We start from the raw sequence: 12,215 nt of genomic DNA on the forward strand, positions 1-12,215 counted from the left end.
CATTAAATATTCGTTATTCCTAACTGAGCGCACCTAATTAAACCTGCAATATTGTAAAGATAATTTTGGTCTTAAGATAATTATCGAAGTCTTATTTATCCAACTTTTATTAATTGCAGTTGATGCTTTTTACATTTATTCAGGTTACAAAAATGCTCAGTGGAGCCAGAAGGCATTTGTTACATTGCAGCGTGGAAGACCCCCCGAAATGCCCTTAAAGAGGGTGGAACCACCAAACGTTGGTACGGGATTACCTCAGTCCGTGTTGCAGTGTATTTCTGAGATCCCATTTATTATTTCTTGCGCTTTTGTCATTGACCGTTATCTGTATTTTCAGTGGACGTACTTCATGGAAGAGAACTAACTGGTACCGTGCGCTTCAGCTCTGCTTTTCCTGTGTCTATGTACCAGCAGATAAAGATGCAAAAGAGTATTCTTGGGCATCTCTCTTCAGTTTACTGTGTCGCGTTTGACCGCACAGGTCAAAGAATCATTACAGTAAGTAGACTCTAGAAGCTTAGGCTAATGAGATTTTCAATCTGTACATTTCTAACACACGCATAACCTAGTTACATATAGGTGCTACAACAGCTAATAAAGCAAATGTTGCTTTAGCCTTAATTGTGTACTTTGTGTAGTATATATAATCAGTAATTCTTATACAAACTTGTGTGTACAAAATACAAGCTTGTCATTAAACAGTTAATCCCTATGGTTGGGCTAGGGTTATGGCATTTTAGGTTTTGATTGTAGCAGTTCACTGAAATTTAAAAAGAGGTAACAAAATCACGATTGGACTGGACAGAAACGTCACTTCATGTACTGTATAGATTTTTCCTGTCAATAAAACTTTTTGAAAATAGAAAAAAAAAAAAACCTTTTGTCGGGTCCAGTCTTTATATGGTGCTTGTTTGGGTCATTGACCACAGCTGCCTTAAATACAGTACTGTGTAAAATGTTTATAACACATGTGGGCAGATTTTCTTCGATAAGCAGAATTATTAAACCAAATGCATTGACTATTCTGACTTTTACCTTGTCCATCCTTGTAGGGTTCAGATGACTGCTTAGTGAAGATCTGGTCTTCATTCGATGGGCGGCTGCTATCCACGCTGAGGGGTCACTCGGCGGAGATCTCGGAACTTACTGTGAACTATGAGAACACCCTGGTTGCTGCTTCAAGCTGTGAAATGATCATTAGGGTGTGGTCTCTGAGAACATGCTCACCTGTGGCTGTGCTGCAGTTTCACCTTGCGCCCATTACCTCGTTACTCGTAAGCATAAAGTGGTGGTGTGGTTATATAGAAGCAGCCTTGTTTCTCCCTAGAACGCTCGCCTTCATCTTTTTCTCCGACTATTCTATTCTCTTCGCCTATACCTTTTTTTATAAACGGTTTAGTGAAACATTTTGGTTGTGTTGTGTCCACCTGCTGCCTTTATAGATGTTATTCGATATAGGGACCTCACAGTTGCCTTCCTTTTCTAGTTCAGCCCACTGGTCAAAGGTTCTCTTAGATACTTGGTGTCTACTGGAAGAGATGATGCCGTCTGCTTTTGGCAATGGAATGTGGAAACCTTAAAATTCAAGTATGTGTTTATTTTTAAGTTTTGGGGGGTGTCACGTTCTGAAATTCCTTATTCATCTAAGATCTTTTGTTAACATTTTCATTTTTCTTTACTTCAATTCAGAGAGCGACCTGTGAAGTTTATAGATCCTGGAGCGGAGATGCTTTGCTCCTCTTGTAGTCCTGGTAAGCTAAAGAAGATTCATGGTTTGAGCAGAGTCTCTGACTCTGATGCACTAGGGTAGTTTGGCCTTAAATCAGAGATGGGGGAACCTTTTGGCCTTCCAGCTGCTGTTGAACTACACATTCCAGCATGCCATGCACCACTTCTAGCATGGCCAATTGCTGTAGCAGGACATGCTGTGATGTGTAGTTCAACAGTTGCTGGCGAACCCAAGGTTCCCCATACCTGCCGTTAAAAATACCTTCTAAATGCAACCATTACACACCTGCTGCCTTTTCAAAACGTATGGTGCTGTTGAAAGTTTGATATGTCTCTTACTGCCGGGTGGGTGTGAGTACTCTGCACCACCATTTATCCATTACGGTTATTTAGAGTTCCTCGCTGCTAGCGCTGCTTTACTTGCCAGTAATTATTGAATGCTTCTCACGCGTTGGCTTATTCTCCTCTTTTGAATTCTAGGTGGGATGTTTTTGGCAGTTGGTGCCAGTGATTGTGCCATCAGAATGTATTACTGTGGCAATGAAGCCCCTGAGAAAGTGTTGGAATTTGAAGCCCATAATGTGAGTCCCCACAACCTAATTCTACTTTATATATGCAACTTAAAGAGTGTTTACTCTAAATTATGATTTGGGTATTTCCTCATCTTTGTGGCCACAGCTACGCCAGTTACCTTAGCCGCTACTTAACGATTTTGGCGAGGAAGTACCCCACCCTCCTGTGTCATCCACGCTGCCATCTATTACTTTTAGTAAAGTTGTGGCAAGCGAACAATGGTGCTACGGAAGTTCCATAGCCTAAGCAGCGGCCGCAAAGATGAGGAAGTACCATGATTTGTCCTTTCTGGAGGACACTGGATACAACGGTATGTAGAGGGCGCTGTTCAGTAATGGAGCAGACAAAATATACTTGTTTGAGCTGCCACAATCTCTCTCTATATCCCATAGTACCTGGGACATAGTTACTTTTTTATTTTCAGAAATCGCTTATATGCAAGGTTCTTCTGTGCATTCCGCGGTGGGGGGAGGAAGGGAACACAAGTTAGAGCTGTTAGTGCTTTTTCCCTTTCTGTGATGTGCTCTGGCTCCTATAACCTTATTGCCAGTCATATTCCCTATTTGCGGATTTCTGCAGAAAGTAGGCGAATATCAGTTTCCTGGGATTTAAGAGCGATTGTATTTTTTTCTTTTCTCTCTGCAGGATATAGTTGACAGCGTCCAGTTCTCAAACAAAGGAGAAAGGTACTGTTGATTGGTATTTAAAATTAATTATTGTATAACTAGTTCTGTGACATGCTTGGTGAGAACAATACCCTCATTTGTGATTACTTTTTGTTTTAATAAAGTAATATTTATTGAGAATAAAGTATCATGAAAAGATTACAAGTAAATCAAAAGCATATATTGTACAGCACGACATGTATATGTCAGATATGCAGGATAGCCAAGCAAAGTACCTTTTGAGAGAATGCATGACCATATAAAAAATCATGCAGCGCAACTGTATATTACTGTAACAATTGTATAATTAATAATAAAATAAAACTAAATTCTAACCTGTTTCATACTGGTTCCTTCAACATTGGTCATTTTTGAAGTTTTCTGTTCAGCTTTAATAAAACAACAAACTGAGATATTTTGCGGTCGATGGGTCGGCACCGCAAAAGGTCAACCACTATTGGTCGACACCTTTAAGAAGGTCAACATGGCTTAGGTAGGCATGGACAATAGGTTGACACAGAATGGGTCGACATGAGTTTTTCACACTTTTTTTTATTTTCTAAAGAACAGGTGTTTTGGCATCCATAGTGTCCACATGGACGCACATAGAGGTCCGGACCATGCAAGGGGCGCGGTACACTGATAGTGTCCATGTCGACATAGACAACAAAAACTGTGCAAAAATCATGTTGACCTTTTTTATGTCGACATATTGCTTGTGTCAACCTTTTGTGCATGTCAACCTCAGCCATGTTAACCTTTTTTAAGGTGTCGACCTTACTTGGTTCGACCCTATGACCCATACCCACTTAGATATGCTGACTATATGTGCAAATTACATACCAATAAACAGTAGTAAATAAACTCATAAAAGCAACGACACTGCAGCAATAGTATCATCCATATATAGAGGACTCTGGAGAGGAATATATAGAAACCAACCATCTAGACCACATTTTCTCAAACTCTTGACTGGCCTTATTGTTCCTATACGCTTAAGCTCATGGGTAACGGAATCGTTCACCCGTTTAAACTTTAAACAAAGTAAAATTGGGTGCGGGACAGGTTCCCGACAGTCGGGATCCCGACTGTCAAAACGCCGACAGCCGGGTGCCCGTCGGCCACCCGCTATTTTCCCTCATGGGGGTCCACGCGTAGTGAGCCGCCGTGCCCGCAAGGGGCTTTTTTGCACTCGCCATGCTGTCTGACTCCGGCCAGTCGGGATTTCGACTGTCGGGGGTCACATACCACACCCGTAAAACTATGGTTATTATGTGCCAGGCATAGTCTAGCATTATATACTGTTGCCAGTGCGCAGGTATTACTGACATATTTGCACAGTGAATAGCTTCTGGAGATCAGCTGGCGGATAGGAACTTATAACAAAGGAATTATGCCTCTCAATGTTAAGCCTCCAGTGTTTAAAATGAAGAGGACACATCTGTATGGGTCTTTTTTATTCAAGCTGTTTTTTTTCTTTGCTTCAGGTTTGTCAGCGGAAGTGAAGATGGAACGGCTCGAATATGGAATTTAAAACAGCCTAAGGAGAATTGTATTATACTTCATATGGACATAAACCTGGACGACGGGTAAGGGGGAATGAATTGTTACTCCAGTGTGTGGTGTTGAGAGAACAAATTATCTGGTTCTGTTTAAATCCTTTACTAACCTTTAAAATGTGTTAAGGGTTTTCGAGTTTTTTACAGTAATGTTAAAATTGCAGCTATTGTCTAAATTTCAAACTTGCCCTTGTATATAGGGGAGATGTCTCAAGCCCTGGAAAGAGACGGTAATGTCGTTAAATGGCCAACACATCAATCCACAGGCTTGACCAAGATGCTGCATTTGGAGCTTTGCAGAGCTTGGCTTCAGCATATGAGAGATACTTTATGTAACATTCAATCTCTCTCTTAGATCCCAATGTAGCAGTCCTCCTGAGTATACTGAACCCAAAGTTCTAATGATTGCCTGGAACCTGACAGATGACTTTGTTGTGACTGCCAGTAATGGCCACCTGCTCAAGGTGTGGGATTCTCACACTGGCAAACTAATGCGTGTTCTGAAGGTGAGTTTGACTCTTGCATACTGTATATCATTTGTTACAAGTTATTCTGGATATTCGTCCACTTATCTTTTATTAATGAGCCATGTAATTGACCTTTTCGGGCACGAAGCATTATGGGTTATGTTATCGGATATAGATTAAAAAGCTGATGACAGGAGTTTACGTTACAGATATCACTGAGTAGTGGTGAATGTTATAAATCCTTCGCTTAGTTCAGCCTTTATTTCAGGTCATTAAATAAATGCCACATATGGGACACTTCCACCCACGAAGAATTGAAGATCGTTATCTTAGTTACAAGATAGACTGTAGGCCCCCATAGACTGGGCAGACTTCGGCTGTTTCCGAAGAATCTAGCCCAAATGTCAGTTTGATGTCCCCTCTGGTCCATCCGATGTGCGGTCCCGTGCACATTGGACTTGCTGGCTGGACCACCCACAAATTGTGATGTATTGCATGCGTCCCTGCTCATGGGTTATCGGCTGGCCGTACGCTGCTGCGAGACAGTGTATGGCCACCTTAAGCGCTGAATATTTATGTTCTCTTATTACACAATCTCTTTATGCAGACACAGGAAAAGCACCTGTAGATGAAGCTATATGGGTGTAAAATCTCCTATAGTGGAAGAACGTATATAATCTGCTTTCTGTGCACATGTGCTTTTTAAACACACAAAACCAACTCTGATCTCATGTTTTGTCACAGGGTCATGGAGATGATATTTACGTCTTGGAGCCTCATCCCACCGACTCCAGGGTGATTTTATCTGCTGGACATGATGGAAATACTTTCCTGTGGGATATTATTGATGGCACAAAACTAATGCATTCCTTCAATGCGGTAAGATCATCTTTAAATATGGCAGCTTATGGTGAACAAATTTATTTTTGTGTACTTAAACTAAAATGTGTCTAACAGGAATAATTACGCAAGTTTGTTCAACAGACTTTCATGATTGTGCGATAATTGCACTAAACAAGATACTTTAAAATATTGGAGAAATATGTAGTCTAGAGACAGAACTGATGGAAGACTACAATCCAATAGGAGACCACTTACCCAAGTCAAAGTGAACTGTGTAATGTGTTTCGAGTAGAGAAGTATATCCTAGAAGAACAAGTGTTGTAACTTTGGTGCTTCGCTCACCTTCCTGTACTCATGGTTAAGACTTTGGTCAGGAACCACTTGCGGTACATCAGCAAGTCCCAATAAGAGGTGCCCTTTGTTATGGCCGTTGGTCCCCATCCGACTTTCCTATTGGGGCTGTCCGGTCCTATTGGGCAGTGTTTGGAGCTGGCCTATTTGTTGTTTAAAGCAAAGGGGGTTAATTTGCCTCTTCACTACTAGTTTGCTACCTCCAGTAACATGCTTCTGTATCATACACCTGAAGCTTGTATACATGTCATTGTTTGTTCTCCCATCTCTTGTACCATACGTGTGGTGGCTGTGTCCCATTATGCATTTATTTATTTCAGCCAGTAAATTGTTAGCGTAACCGTGTATTCTTGCCTCCTTTACCCCCACAAGATTCACGGACAAGGTCATGGTGCCATATTGGACAGTAAGCTTTCTTCCGATGGGCAGCACATAGCAGCGACCGACTCGCATGGACACCTGTTGTTTTTTGGCTTTGGCCAATGTGGAGCATTTAATAAGGTAAGTGTTACCCAAAGTACTCCACACTGGCTGCTTTACACTGCTATACTACCACACTGTACATCTGCAGCTTCCTAACTGTAACTGACATCTGCCGTATTAGGAATCTGTTCCCCCTACTTGTAAAGTTTAATACAGTAACAGATGGTACAGAAGATACCCAGGAGGAGCAGGAAGTAGTAGGAGGAAAGCTTTAAATGCCTACTTTGCCCATACATAAGGCATGCCTCAATAAATGGGACTCCTCCTGCTTTTCTGGTCTATTTACCATCTCATTTATCCAACTGGGAAAACTAATACCATGGAGATGCAGAGCCTTCATTAGGACTATTTGGAACGATTTAATCAGGATGCGTTAAACATCCCAGCAGTCTAGATCCTGACAGTCAGGACCAGGCATCACATGGCATCGGTGCCTGATTATCCAATAATGCAGTATGAATGTTGTGTCCCTGAGTACCCATAAATGTGTGTTTAGCCATATTACAATGGGAGCTACATGTGAACTAGCCTAAAGGTGCCCATACACGTTACAATTATTGTATACAATATCACATCTCATCGATTCTCGGTTTTGCGATGAGATCTAGTACAAAAAGTATGTGCAGCACATACTTTTTGTACTAGATCTCATCTCATTGCAAAACTGAGAAGCGATGAGATTCGATATTGTATACAATAATTGTAACGTGTATGGGCACCTTAAGCCACCTAGTACCTTTTTACTCAGGCCCTGCATGGAATGTTGAGGCTAGATGTATGAGAACACATCTACACCTGATTCCACCCAGAACTAAATATTGTGTTTTTGGTCCTTAAATCTCCTTCCATTGGCAATCCAGTTACCATGAAAAACTTTATCAATTCTTACAATGAAGGCAAAACCAGATGCAATGTAGATTTCATATTTATTTTTGAAAACCTTTTATAGAGTAGACATAACTTGTCCTACATAGTGCCTTTTTTTTGCCTCTACTGTGATATGTTTGGTCCAAAATGGACCTTTATCCGTTCTCTTTATTCCAGATTCCAGAGCAGATGTTCTTCCATACGGACTACAGACCCCTCGCCTACGATGCTAACCGTTTTGTCCTTGATGAGCAAACCCAACAAGCTCCCCACCTGATGCCACCACCATTCTTGGTGGATGTTGATGGAAATCCTCATCCAACTAAATATCAGCGTCTGGTGCCTGGAAGAGAGAATTGTGCAGAAGAACAGTTGGTCCCTCAGCTCGCGTATATGGAAACACGTAGGAATCTATTATATGGAAGTGGTGGGGAGGGATGCGAGGCAGCTATATGCAAACGCTAATTGACAATGTTTCTTGGCTCTGTAACTTAATGGTCACTTTTAATTGGATACTGAAAAGTATTAAATTGTAATCTCTTTCCTTTTATAGCTGATGGTGATATAGTGGAGCAAGTGATTAGCCAGCGAGCAAATGTTGATCAGCAGCGCCAGGAGCCGAGCATTCTGGATGGAATCATCAGAAACTTACAAGATCAAAATCCTTTGTTACGGTCGCCCGTAGCAGATCCAAGAAGAGGTCTGTAAAAATGGGTTGCTTTAGCCTTTTTCATAAAAATGTCTGTTACCTGCAGTGACTCCCCACGCTACACAAATGACGCGCCTGCTTCTTTAAATGTGGTGTTTCTCAGAGCTGCAGTAGCATAACGATTGGTGAATGGCGCTGGTCATTCTCCAGTCAGTTCTAAAGCACATGGGGTGATTTAAGCCTATATCGCTGGGGATCTGGTTGCTCAGCGACCATATACCAGTGTGTACGCGGCAACTGTCGCTAAGAGCACTTCCTGCGACCAGCCCAGTACTGCTCCTGTGACCAGTGACTTCTTCAGTGACTCCCTTTCATCAGCAACCGACAGAACACTCTGATTTGGTCGCTGAGCGGTATGAAGTAAAAATGGCTCCGCAACCAAATCGCTGAAAGAAATGGATCTGGTGTGCATGTATAAACATTTACGGAAGGATCTAGTCTGTTCTGTTTAATATCCAAATGAAATATAAAATGAATGAACTTCGTATGTCTGTCTTTATCAAGTTTTTTTTTTTTTTCCCCCTGTGGTATGCTTGAAATTGAACATCATCTTATCGTTATTTATATATGTTGCATTTCACATGTTTTGCAGTTGTATTCTGAATTCACCTTTAATCTGCTGTATAAAGTATACCAAGCTGGGAACACACACGCAATTTTCATTGACAATATTATCGTTTATATCATTCAGTGTGTTCCCACTATATAATTCCCCATGTTGTCTGACCATGCAGTCATGTCTGCCCATATTGTCAGTGACTGCATGTTCGGCTGGGTAACCGGTGATGTCACTGAATGATATTAACAATATTGTTCAGTGCTTTTAAGCACTAATAGTTTGTTCCGCAGCACCACCAATATAGTTACTATATTGACGGTATTGCATAGTGTGTGTGTGTGTGTATGGGGCTTTAGTATGAAGATCCTGTGTACTGACGGACAGTGTTATAGCATCTTCTGCTTTCACAAACAGAACTTCTTAGTTTAATTACAAGTGACACCTATAGTAGATGGTTGGTTATTTTATTGTGAGAATATCATACTGGTACTTTTCAGCTATAAACACTGCGCTTCTCAGGCTTTAAGCAGATATAATGTTTCCAGTATGGTGGGATGAATGTTTCCCATTCCTACAGTGTGTCTGCAGGAGATGTTGTGAGTTCTAAAGGGGTAAGGATCCATGGGTCAGCCCTAACGATGTCTACAATCATTAAGTGAACTCCATATATCAACCATGTGTGTTAATCATTGTCCTATTTGGGATTGACCTATAAAGCTGATACCGCTGTAAAGTACGAATACGAGGGTTCGACAATCAATAAAATGATTTGTCACCGCAACTATAATAAATGCATAAGTGAAATGACATAGCTGCAATCTTGCCAATGTTTAGTGCACCATTGTGACACCACCTGAATACTAACTGTACGTTGTAGTAAGCTGGTTGCTTCGCATGTTCATGTTGAGTCTCAAAGCCGAATGAGGAATCCCTTTTAAATGACACCACGAAACATAAGCATCACTCATAAATCCGGTATCAATTAAACAAATGAATAGTGCTGAAAGCTATTTGTACTGGACATCAGGGCTCTACTGGTCTTGAATAATTGATGTGCTTCATACATTTAGATGTCTCTTCAAATATCGGCTTAAGGCGTAGTGGACAAGTGGAGGGTGTTCGCCAAATGCATTCAAATTCACCTCGCAGTCAGATTGCTACAGAGCAGGACCTCCTCGCCTGCAAACGCAGAGTAGTCGTTCCGGAGATACCCTGCAGTATACGAAGGTACGTTTTATTTGGATGGCTGATTTGGTGATTCTGTTCATGTAATGCAATAGCACAGGCAAAAACTATTTGGACTTGTGTAGTTTTGCCTTGAGCCTTTTTTCTTTGCTTTAGTTACAGTACAGTAGTTTATGTTGCTGGGGTCATCTGTGTGTGTGTGTGTGTGTCCTTCCAGTATTTGTGTGACATTTATTTAAGTGTTGTGTTCTATTACACAGTCAGATAATGTACTTTTTCATGGCTAATTAGTATTTGTAGCTGGCGTAAACCATTAATTTCACACCTATTACTAATAAGATACCATTTTTTTTTTTCATTTAAAGAGCAGACCGGTTAAGGTCCAGACACAGAGTGATTTTCACCCGTCTCAGCGATTTTTCCTGTGGGGGGGGTGGTGGTGACGACTTTCCATAGCAGGACACTATGGAAAGCCATCCACCCTGGAACGCGCATCACCACTCATTGTTGGCCCGTGCATATTGGGCGGCTTTTGAGCCGAAAGCAGCTCAAACAACAAAACTGACCTGCTTTCAGCTCAAAACTGCACCGGTGTGTGTATAAGCCTTTATGTACAGTGCAGGCCTGTTACGTAGTGCTGTACTTTTAGGGCATCCCATCAAAAACCTACAACAGAAGCTAAAGCTGGCCCTGCACAGATAACCTTAGCATGGGAGAGATGTTGGGAATGTGTGCGCTACAGTATAAGGTAGTTGAATAAGTGCTGGAGCGGATGCATATGGCTACTGTAAGGCCGCAGTATTGGTCAATGATCACATATATCCAGTGACCTCCTCTGCAGTTACAGGTGGCAAGGCCCGATTTTACAATGAGAACTGCACTATTCTTTCTTCATTTTATATCCAGACCAACCATACTTCACCAAATATTTTATCAGATCATCCTTCCGCTTATGGCTCCAGTGAAGGCATTGCTTTTGTGCTTGTATAAACTGCCTATATATAGAGATTCCACAATTGTTCCTCAAGTTGGGTGGCAGCCGAGATCACAATGGGAGGACCAGAGATGGCAACAGCGGTGATGGGGTCTAGCAGATAACCCTATTATCTTTAATACCCTGTCCTTGTGAGGACCTGTCTTGAGGCTACTGTTTCCCCATTACCTTTACACCTCTGTAATGGTTTTAGATTTATCAGAAGAGGACGTGGGAGGTTGGGAAGTGAGCTGATGTCAAGTGCAGTTACCATTAATTCCTGTTGATTGTTACCATTTCTTTCTCTCATCCCTCCTGCAGGAAAGAAGAGATTTTTAAAGTTGTGAGAGGTGAAGAGGAGAAATTGTTTTTTGAAAAGCATAAGGAGACGCTATGTCATGTTCCGCAGGAGGTGAGTCTCCTGGGCGATGGATTACGCCTGTATGTGACTGTATACCAGCTCGGGCCTCCAGAAAACAAAAATAGGCATTTATAAAATGTGTGAAACCTTTTTCACTTGCTAGTAATTTTATTCCAGGAATTTAACTTGTTTCTCTGTACATATGTCCTTATGCATCTTTGCTACAGGTGTGGTATGGGACTCCGACAGTCGGGATCCCGACAGTCGGGATCCCGACAGTCGGGATCCCGACAGTCGGGATCCCGACAGTCGGGATCCCGACAGTCGGGATCCCGACTGCCCGGAGTCAGACAGCATGGCGAGCGCAAAAAAGCCCCTTGCGGGCTCGCTGCACTCGCCACGCTGCGGGCACGGTGGCTCGCTACGCGAGCCACCTATTCTATTCTCTATGGGGGCACCCGGCTGTCGGCATTTTGACAGTTGGGATCCCGACGTCGGGTAAATGACTGTCGGGATCCCGTCCGGCACCCCTCTGCCACAGTGTTGTCAAACAGCCTTTCTTAGAACCGTTCCATGAGACTCTGATAGCATCAAGGTTTTTTTTATTTTGCCAAAAATCTGCCATAGGGCGTAGGACTCCGTTTTCCTGCAGCTCCCCGGAATGGTTGAATGGTGTGCCCTGGTGCCTTCCTCTTTGCACAAAAGTGCATGTATGTAGAGACCTGGGATAGGAGGCACTCAGGAGACGGTCAAACAGTGAAACCGAAATAGGATTTAATGTGACACAGGCAACATTTCAGGGCGCAGCCACTTTCTCAAGCCAACAAGACAGAAAAGATCTTGTTGGCTTGAGAAAGGGGCTGGGCCCCGAAACGTTGCCTGTGTCACATTA

The 12,215-nt window shown here is 42.2% G+C and overlaps 1 protein-coding gene across 1 annotated transcript in view; it reads left to right on the forward strand.

Moving 5' to 3' along the window:
- BRWD1 (bromodomain and WD repeat domain containing 1) overlaps nucleotides 1-12,215 on the forward strand; it is a 46,496-nt gene that overhangs the window by 19,068 nt on the left and 15,213 nt on the right. The window contains exons 6-20 of the mRNA XM_083171692.1: nucleotides 144-242; nucleotides 338-498; nucleotides 1,053-1,274; nucleotides 1,487-1,587; nucleotides 1,690-1,751; nucleotides 2,209-2,309; nucleotides 2,947-2,987; nucleotides 4,454-4,555; nucleotides 4,881-5,031; nucleotides 5,737-5,871; nucleotides 6,559-6,687; nucleotides 7,714-7,939; nucleotides 8,090-8,236; nucleotides 9,875-10,031; nucleotides 11,284-11,374. Coding sequence (XP_083027818.1) covers nucleotides 144-242; nucleotides 338-498; nucleotides 1,053-1,274; nucleotides 1,487-1,587; nucleotides 1,690-1,751; nucleotides 2,209-2,309; nucleotides 2,947-2,987; nucleotides 4,454-4,555; nucleotides 4,881-5,031; nucleotides 5,737-5,871; nucleotides 6,559-6,687; nucleotides 7,714-7,939; nucleotides 8,090-8,236; nucleotides 9,875-10,031; nucleotides 11,284-11,374 — 1,925 coding nt within the window. The remainder of the gene's footprint in view (nucleotides 1-143; nucleotides 243-337; nucleotides 499-1,052; nucleotides 1,275-1,486; nucleotides 1,588-1,689; nucleotides 1,752-2,208; nucleotides 2,310-2,946; nucleotides 2,988-4,453; nucleotides 4,556-4,880; nucleotides 5,032-5,736; nucleotides 5,872-6,558; nucleotides 6,688-7,713; nucleotides 7,940-8,089; nucleotides 8,237-9,874; nucleotides 10,032-11,283; nucleotides 11,375-12,215) is intronic.

The sequence above is a fragment of the Crinia signifera genome, chromosome 2, assembly GCF_055691185.1.
Source record: "Crinia signifera chromosome 2, ASM5569118v1, whole genome shotgun sequence".
Classification (NCBI taxonomy): Eukaryota; Metazoa; Chordata; class Amphibia; order Anura; family Myobatrachidae; genus Crinia; species Crinia signifera.